The 16,244-nt window shown below is 41.4% G+C and overlaps 1 protein-coding gene across 1 annotated transcript in view; it reads left to right on the forward strand.

The window, feature by feature from the left end:
- The first annotated feature begins 579 nt into the window (after positions 1-579).
- Positions 580-16,244, forward strand: part of LOC116670558 (G patch domain-containing protein 2-like) — a 23,857-nt gene continuing 8,192 nt past the window's right edge. Inside the window, exons 1-7 of the mRNA XM_032501131.1 lie at positions 580-833; positions 2,529-3,182; positions 8,412-8,473; positions 9,370-9,528; positions 9,622-9,707; positions 9,798-9,853; positions 14,201-14,289. Of these exons, the coding sequence (XP_032357022.1) occupies positions 2,533-3,182; positions 8,412-8,473; positions 9,370-9,528; positions 9,622-9,707; positions 9,798-9,853; positions 14,201-14,289 (1,102 nt within the window). The 5' untranslated portion in view covers positions 580-833; positions 2,529-2,532. The remainder of the gene's footprint in view (positions 834-2,528; positions 3,183-8,411; positions 8,474-9,369; positions 9,529-9,621; positions 9,708-9,797; positions 9,854-14,200; positions 14,290-16,244) is intronic.

A 16,244-nucleotide genomic window follows, 5' to 3' on the forward strand; every position in this document is an offset into this window, starting at 1 on the left:
ACACACTTGCTCACACATAGATGGCAACGGAGGTACCGTGCCAGGCTAGGGCCCAATCTTAAAGGAGCAATTGAGGTTCAGTGACTTGCTCAAGAACACTTTAACATGTCAACAGGGGGATCAAACCGCCAACCGACTCGCTTCCCTCCTTTTGAGGTTTGTTTGTGTGGGATTTATCTGTTGCACTGCATTATATTATGAAAAGGCTATTGTTAACCTGGCAATATCCAACCATAAGAATCAACTCCATAAACTCCATACTCTCAGAGTAAAGTTTAATGGATTCCTCAATGACAGTTACAACAAAAAACTGGACATGATCATTTTTATACGTTACGATTGTATTTAGTAAAAAGAATGTGAATTGGCTTTGAAACACATTTACAATCATCGTGTTGGGGAGTGGTACTGTTATTTTACAGGTTTGTAATTTCCTTACAATTTGCATCAAGGTTTCCTGGAAAGACACTTAAATGGAAATAGATACAAAAATAAAGTGATTTCAATCATTTTAGCCAGACTAAAGTTGTATTGAGTTTGGTAGATTTCTTTTTTTGGGGGGTGGGGGTCTTTTCCATTTGATGTCATACTTACAGAAAAATAGGATCAACATTATGTTTCAACTTGTTGTAGGAGTGTTATGGTGATCAGTCGTAAAGTAAAATGTATTATATGAAGCAGCAGGCTTACTTTTTACCCCATATCTGCATGAACACTGTGGCGGTGTGGCGGGCTGTTGGCGAGGCGGAGACACCTGATTGGCTGGGCAGCAGGGCGGAAGTGCGTCAACCGTCCCAGCTGAGCTGAAAACAAAACAAGACAAGCTGCGACTGGTGAGTGTTCAAACATTGCGGCCTCGCTGCCTTTATATAACATCATCATGATAGCTGCTATGAGTCGTATTATGATGCGCTTACTCTATTAAACGGCGTCTTTCGCCGATTGTTAACAGAAGGGAGCTGTATGCTGTTCAGCTGTCCTTGTGCTGAGGTCTCTTGTATGTTGTTATGTAACAGTCTACAGAGCATGCAAACAGCCCAGCCTACCTCTGCAATTGTTTTGCTGCACTGATGTACAGCTTCCCAGTCGCTTTCTTAGTTATGAAGACGCCACGACTGTTTTTATAGCTGATGATGATGTGAAGACGCTCAAGGAATCCACAATGTTATTCTGCCAAAAAAATTAGCCTTTTATTTCTTTTTATTTTATTACAAGTAAAACGCCACTGCAGTTCTACCTTGGCAATTCTGGGTCCATTCTTAGCAGAGTGGTTACAACCACAGCTGGAGATGACAGCAGGAAATCTGTCAACTCCAACGGTCAGAATAGATTTCTCTAGCAAGAGCTTAGATGTGCACTGATATGTTATATCCGTGCTCAGCCATAAATGAAGAGAAAACTACTGTGGAAGAAGCAGAGATAACACATTTCCATTCACAACAACCACAGTTACCCACAGCTTTGAATAATAGGTAGAAGTGGGTATATGTTATGTTGCAATATTGATTCAAGGCTGGGCGAAATAGGCCACTCAATTCTTGTTAACGATACGAACATGTTTTCTGGTAATCCAATAAATAAATAAATTCATAAATAGTCTATATGGAATAATTAACCACTTGGCAACACCTACTTTTGTATAAAATTTCTGTGTGATTAAAATACTTGACGAATTAAAAGTAGCCTACTGATCTTTTGTCATTGTATCAGGAACAGCTTTAGTGCAAAATTAAAATAACGTGCAAAGATCACATCAAAAAGTGTTGTCTATATGACTTAAATTTTGTCATAATACAGTTGGACTGCTAGTTTTTTGTCATTGCGATGGTTATAACCATTTCTATCGCAATTCCTGAATTCTATTGTATATATTGAAACTATATATATATATATATAGACATAGATAGACATTTTTACATTATTTTAGACAGTCGGCTATATATCATCATATTGCCCAGCCCTATATAAGGCTATTTAATAATGGGGTATTCACTTGGTATTTTTTCTTTCGGTATATGATAAAAATGACCAGACAGGAATGTGAGTTGTTGGCTAAACCGGCATATCAAATGCCTGGCAAATCAATATGCTGTATTTCATGAAATTGGTCACATTGGCCTGATACACCTGGGCTAAATATTAAAGTGACACAACACAGAACAATTCAGATTTTCTCACATATATTTTCATATCGCCATATAACGCATAAACTTCTGATTCTACTATCACTGTCGTCCACCTACACAACCATTACTAAACAAGATTGAGAGTCTGTGATATTTTATGGGCTTAGATTTTTACTATTTACCCATCTTGGAGCTAGAATCCCAAATTTGCTTTTAGAGCCAGAATATATGGGAGGAGCATCGTAGGAGCTAAATCTTAAAGCAGTTCAGCATTGGCTTCACATTCAGCTTTTGTTTATTTTTGTTGTTATATGTCAGACTGATCTATTTATTTTGATGTTGCATTATCCATAGTGTTTAACTGTTTGCCTTTAACCTATGTCTTGTTTCTTTGGGTTCCAGCACCATGATGGATGAGCTGGTACAGGACCTGGTGTCTGCTCTGGAGCAGACCTCAGAGCAAAGCAAGCTGGGGGAGCTGTGGGAGGAAATGGTCCTGAGTCCCCTGCACCAGCGCCGGCAGATCCGCCGTCGGAGAGGCCGCAGCAAGCGTTATCGTGAATCTTCTCTCTATCCGCTGCAGCACAGACGGTGTTGGATTGAGGCCTCGGAGTCCAGCTTGGACGAGAGTATACGATACAGAGAGAACTCTTCCTCAACCATTACTGCCTCTGTGGCCAGCTGCAGTGACTCTGATGACAAGACTTCAACCAACCGATGGCGCTCCATCACGACTAGGCAGTCCTCCTGGCCAGAGTCCGACTCCTTCACTGAGAATAATCCAGGACGGCATCTCAGGAAGCGGAGGAAGGTCAAACGTATGACCACAGACGTCACAGTTAGGTTGCAGCAGAAGTTAAAGGTTTCTGGTGTAGATGGGAAACAGAGACACAGGCCATCGAAGATGCAGCATCTGTCAGGATCGAAGAAAAGGTCGAGCGCTTGGGTTGGAGCAGGGCGACAGACCGAAGGAGCCAGGCTGATGGGAAAGAAGTGCTGGAAGAGAAAGGTGTCCAAGGAACACAGAGATGTTGCAGATGAGAACATGTCTGAAGGGTAATGTTAGATTCAAGGAAATATTTTTTTTTTCTTCCTCCTTTTGTATTTATGATAGAGTCAAACCGAAACCTTTATTATTTCAATGTTGTTACTCATTTAGGCCTTAAAGGAAAATATCAAGTTCAAATTTAGGATTATATAAAAGAGGGTTAGGGCTTTTAGGTTTATTATCTGTGAAAAATGAGAAATTCCAGTTTTCAAAATCTTACATTTAATTTACAGCATTGCAACAAGCCAAATGTTAACCATGCAATTGTTTAAAAAGTAAGGATTAAAACCATACTGAAAAAGGAGCTCAAAACTCTAAAAGCCCTTTTTACCCTTTAAATGGAAAGTTACCAAGGCAGTTAAACCCATAACATAAAAGTCATGGGCATAACTACTATGAGACAGGAGCAATTAAACAAGGCGACATTTAAGATGATCTATATTGCCTGTCTTTGTCGAGCCACTTGTCAATATTCAGCGTGTCCTCAACTAAACCAAAAAAAGTATCACAATCATACCACTCTACTTTAAAGTATTGAGTTGACATTAAAAATGAATGATCGAGTCTCTTCATTCTCATCTCCTATTGCTGAAATGATCACCAGGGAGGGATCGTTGATAGTTATGCCCTTTGGCATCTGCCAGCTCATTATTTCCTTTTGAGAAATATTGTTACAAATAAATAAGTGACTTGGTGTGGTATTGATTTGTTTTGAAATGAATTCCTTTCTTGGACTGGGTAATTAAACCTCAGCCTGTCCCAGTGTCCCAGAGTGCACCCTCTTGTGTGCATTTCATTTAGCAAAACTACATGTGGCTGTAACTGGCAGCAAAGATGGGCATAATATTATTACAGTGAAGCAATGATTACAATATATCGTGGAATCAAAAAGGCTAAATGTGACAGGTTTTGTTCCAAAATGACTGACGATTATATTAAACGTCACTCTGTCCCAGTTTTTTTCTCGTATAAAGAGCTGCAACCAACAATGATCTTCTGTGTTGATTAACCTGATGAATACTTTTTTTGAATCAATCATTTCGTCCTTTGAACATCAGGTAATCGTAATTTATTTAAGCTTAAATTAATGTCTTCAAATATCTTATTTTGTCAAAGCAGCAGTCCAAAACCTAAATATATTAAATTTATATTTATTTATTTGTGTAGCAACCTACAATAGGGAACTTCTATAGCACGTTAAGACATAAAAAGGTTACAATGATATTCAAACTGGTGTGCTAATCCATCCTGCAGATGCTAAGATATTTCACTGTAAAAGTGGAAAAATTGACCTATTAGTGGCGCTAGAAGAAAAGTCAATTGATCATTAAAGGTAATAGGATTCATCCTCTGGGGACAATGAATGTGTGTACAAAATGTCATGGCAATCCATTTAATAGTTATTATATTTCAGTCCGTCTCAAAGTAGTCCTGCATTGCCAGACCTGTCCTTTAAAGCGTTGTGTTAGCACTGCAGTATTGTCTGGCTACACCACCTCTCTCTATTCTGGGAAATGGAGAAAAAAATGCTCTGGTTTGTTTGTATTTCTTTAAACCAATCACAACCGTCCTGAGCAGTGCTAAGCCTCAATAGCAGAGGGATGTACCGGATGTCAGACTTTATCCCAGCAATGTACATCCGTTGAGCCAGGGGAGGGGAGGACCCCAGAGCCATGCTGATAGTGTGGCTAAAAACAACAACATATTTGAGAAGCTGAAATCAGCAAATGTTTTTGCATGAACAGATGACATTAACTATTAATCAGTTGTCAAAAATCTATCAATGGGTTCATTGTTTTATTGACTAATTCTTTCAGTTCGTCATCATAGAATAAATAAGAGTTTCGCCTTGCAAAAGGGTAATCCTACTTAAAAAATAATTATACATATAATTATATATACAGTATATACATTTTTTTATTTGTATAGATTTCTTTTCTAATTTAATACCTCACATTGTCTACATGAATAATCAACTGAAAAATATTTTAAGCAGTTCAGCTGTGAGTCATTATCACATTCAACAACAGTCTTTTGAGCCTGGGAGAGTCACATTCTCAATGTCTTCTTCTCATGTATCTGCACAATGTATTTCCTTTGCTGATCTCATTATCTGTTGATCATATAAAACATATCAGAAGAAGATATTTGAGGTAACCGGTAATGGGACAGACAGAAGGCCTTACATTTTCTGGTTTAATTTGTGCTGACCTCCCTAGCCCTGAAACTGCATTGTTTTCTTACTTTATGGAAAAATCAATAGCCGTTCTGACAGAAAACAGCTCCGGAGAAGAAATAAATGGGAACACCATGGCACGCTGTCAATCATTTCTCACTTACACAACGGCAACGCTCTTGATTGCTGCTCAGTGGACTGCCACACAGTACTGAGGGCTGAACAATCTAATGGTTAAGCCATGGCGGAGGCAAAGGATACAAACAAATGGCAGTAGCAGCGATGAGGGGTGGACAGTGGTACAACAGCAATATTTATACTCAGAGAGTGTACGGTCCATTTAACGTCAGACACAGATGCCATTGATGAAATGTCTTTTGAGGCACTCTGATTTCTTTGGTCTCCATTCATTCTGTTAACCTTTTTCATATGGAGTGTCTGGTCTCTTAAAATGTGTCTCACCACAAGGTCACTTCAGCCACCCAAGTTCAATTGGAGCAGATGTTGGCAGCTCCAGTTGGGCTCCACATCCTTGATTAGACCTGGCCCAGCCTGCTGGCAGTGAGGCCACCTGGCACCCAGGCTGGCCCAGCAAGCAGGCCTCACCTGTGGGTAGACGCCGTCCCGGGCTCAGCCTCCATCTCCAGCTGTGAGCTGCTTCTGTGGATATTGACTTCAACCCTGCCACCAGAAAAACAAAGCCATTGTGCAGGCTTTTCTCACACTCTGCTTTATCATGCTGTAATTTATATTTTGAAAACTCTATGAGGAGTTTTCGGAAAAAGCAGTGCTGCATTTGCCGAAGTTAATTTTCATAAATCTCTGAGACTAATCCAATTACTGCAGCTCAGGGATGGCGGGATAACCTTATAATCAGACACCCATGGAAGAGGGCATGGATTTGGGTTGGTGCGGCTTGTTTGAAGAGCCCACAGATCCATTGTTATCAGCGCTTTGCCCCCCTCCGTCTCTGCCTCTTCTTTATTCCTCTGGCAGAATGAGCCCGGGCTCAATAAATGGCAGCTAGCCTGTAATCTCTGTGCAAACTGGTCTGCCTCTCCCAGGAGCTGAGGATTATATCCTAATGATTAGTGCTCATCTGGATACTGTGTTTTGCTTCACCTCTTTGGCTTGTATAGAGACAATGGGGCCATGTGGTGACTTAAGTTCTCTCTAAAACACTGGAGTGCAGTTTTTGTTTTTGCCCTTGCCTTTGTTTCACCATGGGCATATGGTATTTAATGTAATTAAGACGTATTTGTTTGTACAGCACCTAATCCACATTAGAATATTTTATTTTGTGTGTGAGCCAAACACCAAGTTTGCCCAAAATGTTTGTCAACTTTACTTGGCAAAGGTCACTGCTGAAGCAAGAAGAGGGTTTTCTTCTGGTCCCAAGAAAAATGGGGGTCTCAATTATTTACGACATTAATTAAGCAGTATTTAATGGAAACGGTCTCACATCAGTCCAGTGATGCTTCAAGTGCCATCACATTACACCTTTTGATTAATTTCTAAGAAAGGTGTTTGAATCAAATGAAACGTCAAATCCAAAATGGTTGTCTTTGTAGAACTTTATGGCTGTGTCCTCTACTGATGTCGGAGTGTTGTGTGCTCCAGATGCCAGCCAATGTGTCCAGAGGTGGGGTACAGCTGAGCAGAGGCCTGGGGAATCAGTCTGGAGAAAGGGCTAAAGGGGTGGGATGGGGGGTGGAGTGGAGGTCCAGGACTGGTTGGCTAGGCCAGACATCCTCCAGATTCCCCGGAGAGGCCTGCTCCCTCTCACATCTGCTTCTTGTGGATGTGAGGGGAGATGATGCAGGACCATCTGGCCAGGAAGATGTGCAGGCTGGATGGACGTTTCTCTGATGCTGTCGTCAGGCCTCTGCAATATGGCGTAGCACGGTATCAGCGCATATCTGACCCTCCAGCTTTCTCCTAAAAGCAAGGTCAGCGATGAAAAACAGGAAGCAAAAATGCAAGGCAATCAAGAGCATTAGCCCCCACCCCACCCTCTATCATAAAGTAATCTGAATGGAGATTAGCTTTATTTAAAGGATATAGGTGGCATAATTGTATATTGTCATGTCACGAGAAAAAAAACATTTGTTCCTAAAAAAAAGACACAAATTTTAAAAATTGTTTTTGTCAGTATGTGTCGATATATAAATGTATACGTAAATATAAGGACTGTAATTGAACAACAACACTGACACATTTAAAGAAATGTAGTTTTTATCAAATGTTACTAATTTCTTAGGAACTACTTTCACCTGTGGATTAATACACGTGGGACAAACACATGAGAATGTATGGCAGCAGTACAACAGACTATATACTTTATGTGAATAAATGTGCTTGTTACAAGCAGTGACAGTTTGGTTTACTTTCAGAGAGAAGAAATCAGAGAAAGCCAGGGTTTTCTGGGGTAGCAGAGGGGGCACACAGAAGGTGTGGAGGCAATGTAACAGGGGTTGCCCTGGGGGTGTGGAGAGGAGCAGCGATGGAGTAAGCAGTGGCAGCCCACACAGCCGATGTTGGCCAGTTGTTGTGTGGAAGCAGCACGTCTGTGGGTCGCTCTGTGTGTGGGGCACACCCAGAGGGAGGGGCGGCCAGGGGAATGTGTTTCGTTCTCCTGTCATTCTCCACAACGCTGGCCAGATTAGATTGGAGCTGACAGCGGAGGATATTCAATTAGATTGTGCATGTCACTCAGTGGCTTCGATCAGAGCCTCTCCTCATGCCTTTGTGTTTGCTATCGCAACAAGGGAGAACACGGCATGCTCTGTCTTTTTGTGTCATTTCCATTTATGTCGACCTCTAGCGCCGCACTCCCCCATTATTTTTATTATTGAATGTTACATGTTAAATATTAAAATTACAGGGGCATTTACATTTTTGATTTACATTGTTTACTTTTCAGACGCTATACCACTGTCCGACCAATCAGGTTAGAGATGATAAATCAAAACAGAGTTTTTCATCCTCAATGTCATTGATATTAAAGAAACAGGTCAGTGGCAATCATTCAGATGTGATGTTTTATTTCTTTTCTTTGCAGGGAAACCAGCAGTACATGCAGCAGTGACCCTGGCCTGTTCACCAATGATGAGGGAAGACAAGGTATTAAAAAAATCATAATTTGTGGGAACTATTAAACAGCTTCTACCCTTAAATGTGTCTCGAACTGGTAAGTAAACACTTAATTTTGTGTGTTGTGAGCGTTCTTGATCGTAAAAAGAAAGACGGAGAGTTGTCAGATTTGGACGATACCCTGCTCTTAGGGAATGCTGGGGCTAGAGAGAGAGGTTTTGATACAATGGGCTAGTTGCTGGGCACCCAGGCGACTCTAATAAGACGTTGTCATGTCGTGTTAATGAGCGCTGATGCCTTTGCTAATCTCATTAGCCGTGGTGGGGCCAGGCAGCCTCTGATTTAACAGTTGTCACTACACCTTGACTGTGAGAGGCATGGTTCCTGCATGTTTGCTGACTGACAGGTCTAAGGAGAGCTTGCCATCTGGGGACGAGTACCGGTGTTGTCTGGATTTCTGGAGGAGTTTACCCTAAAAAGAAATTTCATTATGGATGCACCCACGGGTCAGTTAAAGCTCTACTGGAGATTGTAGACCACCAAACATTCAGCAACTTGGCTTCTCCAAATATATGTGACTCAAAAAAATCTATATCTATCTATATATATATATCTATATCTATATCTCTCTCTATATATATATATATATGATGTTCTCCAAACAGCAATAGACAAGTGTGTTGTAACTACTCAATCACATTGTGAGTTTGAAGTTACAATATTTACCTCCAACATTATCCTCAAACAGTACTCCTGTTAAAAGTGCATATCCAACAACTCTACCTGATTTTTGGACAAAGCAATTCTGCAGCTTTTGACTTTAGCATTTTAATGAAGACTGCAACGGGTACCTTTGTAGAAATATGAAGCCGGCTGCAGCAGTGACATGCTAACCAATGCAACATCTTCCATGTCCCTGTGTGCAGGCGATGACGAGCAGAGTGACTGGTTTTTCGAGGGGGACTGTGGAGTCGGGACAGGTGTGGCCGGCCTGCTGCCCAGCTGGGACTCAGACAACCAGGTTTCTCTCAAAGATAACCGCCCCCCGTCCACATTCCTGCAACTTGCACGGCCCTCTCAGAGAGGTAGCGGACGACGATTTTGTGCTTAAGACACATAATTTCTTCTTTTAGGACCATTTTGCAACACAGGAAGATAATTGCTTCATGCTGTTGCAGGGTATCGGTATCATTCACGTCTGAAGCGAGTGCCCAGCTATGCTGCATGCTGCATCAAGAAGGACAGGAGGCAGCTTCCCAGCAAGGTTAGCGCAAGCTTGCTCTTCATTAGAAAACAGTCATGTGGTTTTATGGTCTTTGTTTCTTACTGTGTTACTTTGATTTGTGTTTTACAGGGCAACAGCATGCCAGTGTTTGTAGAGAGACTGGGACAGTTCTCCCAGAGCTCAATATATTGATGAGACAAGTCTTTGACTATGGTCATCTGATTTAAATTAATCAGTTCACGGACCATAGGTCGCTGTTGACTCGAGTAATCTTTAAGATGATGCTCTTGTGACTTTACAAGAGTTAATTATTAGCTAGCGGTTTTGCTCTATAAATAAGTGAATTCAAGGCATTTTTCATGTTGCAAATACACTATTGAAGGATTTAATATTACATTAAAAAAATTATGCTTTTTCTTTACAGTGGTATATAATACACACAGATGCACATATAGTTCAACAAGTCTCCACATCCATCGTAACCCATTTTGTTGTTAACCCTTCTCTTTGGCACAATCTGAGCATGCACATTCAAAAAGTATTGTCATTACACCAAATAAGGTAAAACAGTATATCATGTTTTACATGTGCTTTGCATGAACAAATATATATTCTTTTTTTCCAAAAAGTCATTCACAGACAACGAAATCTGCAGATTGCTCTTCTACACAGTGACGTTACTGTATGTGTGGGGTCATGGAAACCCCAGAGACGTGTAACTCCCTGTTTGAACAATCTTATAAAACACCATAGAGAAATTTAAATAAACTCATTTGAAATGTTGGTTTAAAAAAGCGCTGTCAACAGCTGAAGACCCAAAACAGAAGTAATGTGTTGTTTCTGTACAGTACTTCTGAACCAAGTTATCAGTTTAAAACATTTTTATAGCATTTCTCACATAATTAGTTAAGTAATGAAGTACAGTATGATAAAAAAAATATGTTAAGTGTGTTTTTTGAGCTTTAAAGAGGGCCCAGGGTCTTCAGAGCCCCAATATTAGTGTTGATGTCAATCCTGGCCTGAAGTCTGAACTGAGCTGACAATAGATAGCTACAGTTGAATGCAGCAATACTTCAAGTCAATAGTTTTCAAGGTCAGTGTTCCCAAATAGAGAATGATGCAGATTCAAATACCTGCATTTCTGGGACTGCACAAAACAAAAAAGGCGTCTCCAAAAGACGTTTGTCAAAGCATCACTTTGCTCCCAGTCATCCCTGGAACTGCTGGATCTGCATGGGGGACTATTGAGAAGCCGCTTTGCCCCCCTGGCCTCGAGACTGTGGGACTCCTCCTTGTATTGTTTCCACTTTGCCTATTTATGGTGCATTCTTAATTTTGTTTCACACACACTTTTTCCTCCCTCTCTCTTGGGTTATTTCACAGAGCGCTCCAGCACTCCTTGATGAGGGGCAAAAACACGACTGCTATGAAAAGCCCCCGACTTCTTAGGGCTTTCTTTTCTAAACTGGCCCTTTCTTCTCCACCTGAAAGGTTCCTTCAGATTCCAGTTTGAGGCATTGTGAATACTAATTTCTCTCTATTAAAACGCCCTCATATCCCTGCCATGCTCTCATTTGAATGGCGGACTCAGGGGAGACCTCTTAATTCCTTTATAGTGGGATTCAAGACCCTTCACTTCAAAAAGTATAAATCATACTCCCAAATGAATGAGGGAGAGAGGGGGGATTGACGAGAGGGGCTTCTGATGTGTCCCGTTGGACGGCACAAGCTGAATCTATCTCCCCAAGCTGCTCAAATCCACTCTCCAGTGAGATGGCTGCTCTGTCCTTACGACCCGACTCTGCACACATGGCACCCATTTACTTCCTTTAACTTACTCCAAAACACACATTCACATGCAAACACAACACTAGTTACAGTTTGCATGACAATGAGGAATGTTATAATTGCTCATGCCTGTTCTTAACAAACTTTAAATTGTCCACCCCAGATTTCAATTTCAATTTTTTACGAGCATCTTACACGCATGATCGATTTCTGGCGCAGAGCTCCCATACATCTGACTTTTCTTTTGTTTCCAAACACCCTTGAGAGAAAAGTGTTTTCTCTGTGGGCAGAGTGTAGGCATTAATCTTGTACTGCGGCCAGGTTGAAATGATACTGTATTAATAAAAGCTGTCATCTCCTGTTTGCTGCGAGTTGACAGCGACAATCAGAGATTTGATGTTAAGTGATAAAGGCTGTATGAGGTTGCATGCTGTTTATCCTCGTATCGGCGCATGAATAGGTGCACTGCTTTGTGGGATTTGGCTGTAATGCTTGAGGCCAGCGGCCACGTTAAAATGCATAACTGCCTCCCACCTGAGCCAGGCAGCAGCAGCTTTTATCTATTGACTTATTTATTTCTAAATGACACTTGCGCTGTGAGATAAATCATAGTCTTACACCACTCCCTTCCCAGTTTTAATTTTAATTGTGAGATCTCGGTGTCAGCAGTTAGTATATTGGTGTGAGTGGCCTATTGATTATTGATTTGGAGCTATTGATTATGTTCCCTGGAGACCCTAATCCTTTCTGATTCATTTGAATACCTCTATTAATCTTGAGATCCTGCTCACACTTGAAGCACTGTGTACCTTAATGAAAATAGATGGCCATTTTGTAACTGCAGCTCACTCCTCTTTAGATTTATTCTTTTTAATTGATATATTTGCTTTTGGATGTGGCCGCCAAAATTACAATTGACCCTGTGTCAGTGCTGTTTTACTCCGTACCCTAAGGGACTGTGCTGCATTGAAAAGGGTCTCATATGACCTGAAAAATCCATCTTGGAGACTTTTCCCTTTGTGTCCTTGTGTCTTTGATAGAACTGAGTTGTTGTTGGCCGTCTTCATCACATATTACTTGTTTTTTCATTGCTCACTGCCTCTAAGTCAATTTTTGTTTTCTCATTACAGGTTCTGTATATTTAGGGACAAAACAACTGGCCAACATCTGCCATGCTGTTAAAACTGATGAAGTAACAGATGTTAAATAATAAAAGCTGTGTTTTTTACCACTTCTGTCGGTTTTACACGGAGCCATGTAACATGCTTATAAAAAGCCTTTGGGTTCTGCTCTAAGATGAATGGTGGTGTTTTGTCTGGGTTAATGAGCCAGCTGATGGTATTCTCATGTTTGATTAGCATTGTGCCGAGTGTCTCAGTGGGTGCTTGGCGGCCCCGGAGCGGCACTACCTCTCGGCTCTCAGCAGCAGGGGAGGGCCCACGCCTCCCTCTAGGCATGCAGGGCCTTGGAGAGCCTCGGCCTCCATGTAATGAGGGAAGAGATGGAGGGATGGACCTCCGCACATTAAGATCAAATGCATCAGGGTATTACTTTTAATACCGCAGCCGTGCCTCGTGAAATAATGCGACGTTTAAACGGGGATCGATTTTGGAATTAAAAAGTTAGTTTGCAAAGATTTACTGTGGGGAGTTCAATGCCTGAGCTCTTTATCAGGGGCGCAAATGGCTGGTTATGTGCTGTCCGACAGAGGTACGATTAGGGGATCGATAGGCGCGTGATTTACTAACTGGAGTACAGGTAATCAATAAGTATAAAAGTAAATGAAATATGCATTACTGGGATTTTATTAGAGAGGGGTAGCAGGGAGAGAATAACGGTCAGGCCATTTATTTTTATATCTATTGATTATACAACATAGAGACTTCACTCAAAGCATGCCCCGCACAGCTCTCGACACCCCGTGCCTGCACACCCGTCATGTGATTTATGGGTGTTGAGGTCATGGAACACACTGCCGGTTAAAAGGCTGCCCTGACGGGGCCGTATTGTAGCATGTGCCTGTAAGGGTTGTGAGCTTTATGTAGTCTGCCGTCCAAAATGAGCCATGCTTGTTAACAAAAATTATTTTCTGCATGAACCTCTGTTGTTTTGCAATCTGTCGTGAATTCATTTTTATAAGTGATGTTAATTGGCATAACAATACGGCACATTGTTCTTTAAATCCCCTCTGAGATGCAGTCTAGTTGTGTATAACAAGCAAAATGTGCAAGATTGAACTAAAATCTTACTGAAGCTATCTGTCCCCCTCCTCCCATGCACAAACATACACACATACATCAGCTGCTCCCCCTCAGTGATGGAATGGACCTTGACCTTAACTTTACATCTCTGAAGTCAGGGCTATTAAGCTGGTGGGGGGCTTTTCCTATTTCAGGGCTCCTGACATATGGCACAGGAGGCATAGAGCAGGTGTAATTTGTTTATGTGAACTCTGCAATGACTCAGCCACATGCACCCGCGCACCTCTCCACATTGAATATTCTCTCTGGTGAAAATATGTATTGATGAAGAAAAATTAAGATGTTGCAAAATATGCACCGTACCAAGGCTGAATGTGAGCTGCTGTGTTTGCAAATGCGCCTTGCCTGCGTTTATCGACTTTTGTGAAATTATTCAATTTCTACATCTTATGTGTGTATTGTGGGCGGGAGCTGCATCATCATATTGTGAGTAACGTGTGTTCTCGTTCTGTCCACAACCCTCCCCACCCCCCCACCCCTCAGGCAGACTAATGTCTCCTGTGCATACCAGTCCCAGAGTGACATCAGGAGGAAGAGGGAAATAGAAGCCGTGTCTGTCACAACAACATCAGGTATCACCCTCCACACATACTAATAAAGTGTGGCCTCACCACTTACCTACTTTATTATTGAATGTGTTATGCTGTTACATACAAAGCTAAACCTGCAGATTAAGGTATTGTACATATAACAAATAAAGAGCTCAAGTATTTTTGTCACTTAAAAAACTTAGCTGTAGCTTTGTGTTTTAGCCTTGTTAGCAGCATGGCTCCAAGAATGTCAGTGCTGGTCTGTTGATACTCTACTTTGGTCCAGACTGAAATATCTTAAAGGTCCCATGGCATGAAAATTTCACTTCATGAGTTTTTTTTTTAACATTAATATGACTTCCCCAGTCTGCCTATGGTCCCCCAGTGGCTAGAAATGGCGATACGTGTAAAACAAGCCCTAGGTATCCTGCTCTGCCTTTGAGCAAATTAAAGCTCAGATGGGCCAATCTGGAATCTTCCCCTTATGACATCATAAGTGGAACGGTTACCTCCCCTTTGTCAACACATGCCAACCATGAGGTTGACAGTAGTTAGCAGAGCTAGCATGGCTTGTAGACACGTAGTCGTGTCAATAATTTTCTGTAATTCCACCACAGTTACACAATGTTAAATATTTGGTGAGTTAACGGCAAAGGTAAGTGTACAATTGCAGACTTAATAGCTGTGTAGGTTTGGAGCTTCCTGTTTAAAACAAAAAGAAGGAAGGAAGGAAGGTGTTATGTGGAGTTTGCCCTGCTGAAGGTGGCAGCCGCCGTTATGTCTGTTTGGACCAGTGGAGCTGCCTTTTTTCATTAGAGGCATGGCTCAGGGCCTGTGTTTTTGCTGGATTGAAATCTGAATTGGTTTGTCTACCTTTTCTTCTGCGTTCCCTCTCCGTGCTCCTCTCCCGCAGCTGCTGTTTGTCATTTAAATAACAAATGCTGGTTGTTCCCTGATTTAGTGAAGGGTGCAGGCCTCTGATGTATATTAATATTGTCGCACAGTGCACTGTACCAGGGTCCATCATTCATTTGGATAAAAGAGGTGGAATTTAAAAACAGCCAATGCTTTACTTGGATACAGATTGCATCCATTTATTGCACTGAGTGATGGAACGGTCGGCAACTTTGTCCTTCACCTCCCAAGCGCTGAACCACTTCCCATAAAAGTAAAAAAGGATTCACCCCTGGCCCTTAAGGACCCCTCATATTCAACATGCGGAACTAGGGGCATCCCTCAGTTTCTCCACAGTTAAGGCCCACAGTCTGTTGTAATTGGTGCAAGATAAAAAAGGTTTGTTGGAACCATAAACAAAAATTTAGATTTTTTTTCCACAAATGAAATAAATTATTAGTGTAATCTGTGCAAAACATGCAAATTACAAATAGGGCAATAAATAAGTACTGTATTTTCTAATGTTTTTTTTTTCAAAGATACTGTAATTTACTCTAAAATATTCTATTAGATGTTTTCCGGATTAAGAGACTAAAAGATTATCTGTTTCTTAAAGGTGCAACATGTAATACTGACAGCTAGTGTTTAAAATAGTTACTGCAGTACAAATTAAAAATACTGAAGAGAGTCGTCTCTCCCGCCCCTTCCTCCCCAGACTCGAAGCTCACAATGGTTGCCAGGCTGAGACCGCAGCAATAGCAACAATTTTGCTGGACGCTTGTCTCACAAATATTACTTTACTGCACAGTAGAGTAGCTAACGTTAGATGCTGGCTATATTGACAGTCATAAAAGCACGTGCTCACGGGAAGCTAAGTTCCCAACTAACAGACACACTTCCTCGGCTTAGAATTACAGTAGGAACCGCTAAAAATTCCACAACCTCGCCGTCCTTTTCCACCCGATTGAAATACACACCTTATTGGCTTAGAATTACAGCAACAAATGCTAATCACACTGCAAACTGACTGTCCTCTCTTCTTAATTTACAGCCCCCCCTTGGCTTAAAATGACTAACCGTTGTCTGCTACGGATCGTAAAAAA

Source organism: Etheostoma spectabile, chromosome 20 (assembly GCF_008692095.1).
Source record: "Etheostoma spectabile isolate EspeVRDwgs_2016 chromosome 20, UIUC_Espe_1.0, whole genome shotgun sequence".
Lineage (NCBI taxonomy): Eukaryota > Metazoa > Chordata > Actinopteri > Perciformes > Percidae > Etheostoma > Etheostoma spectabile.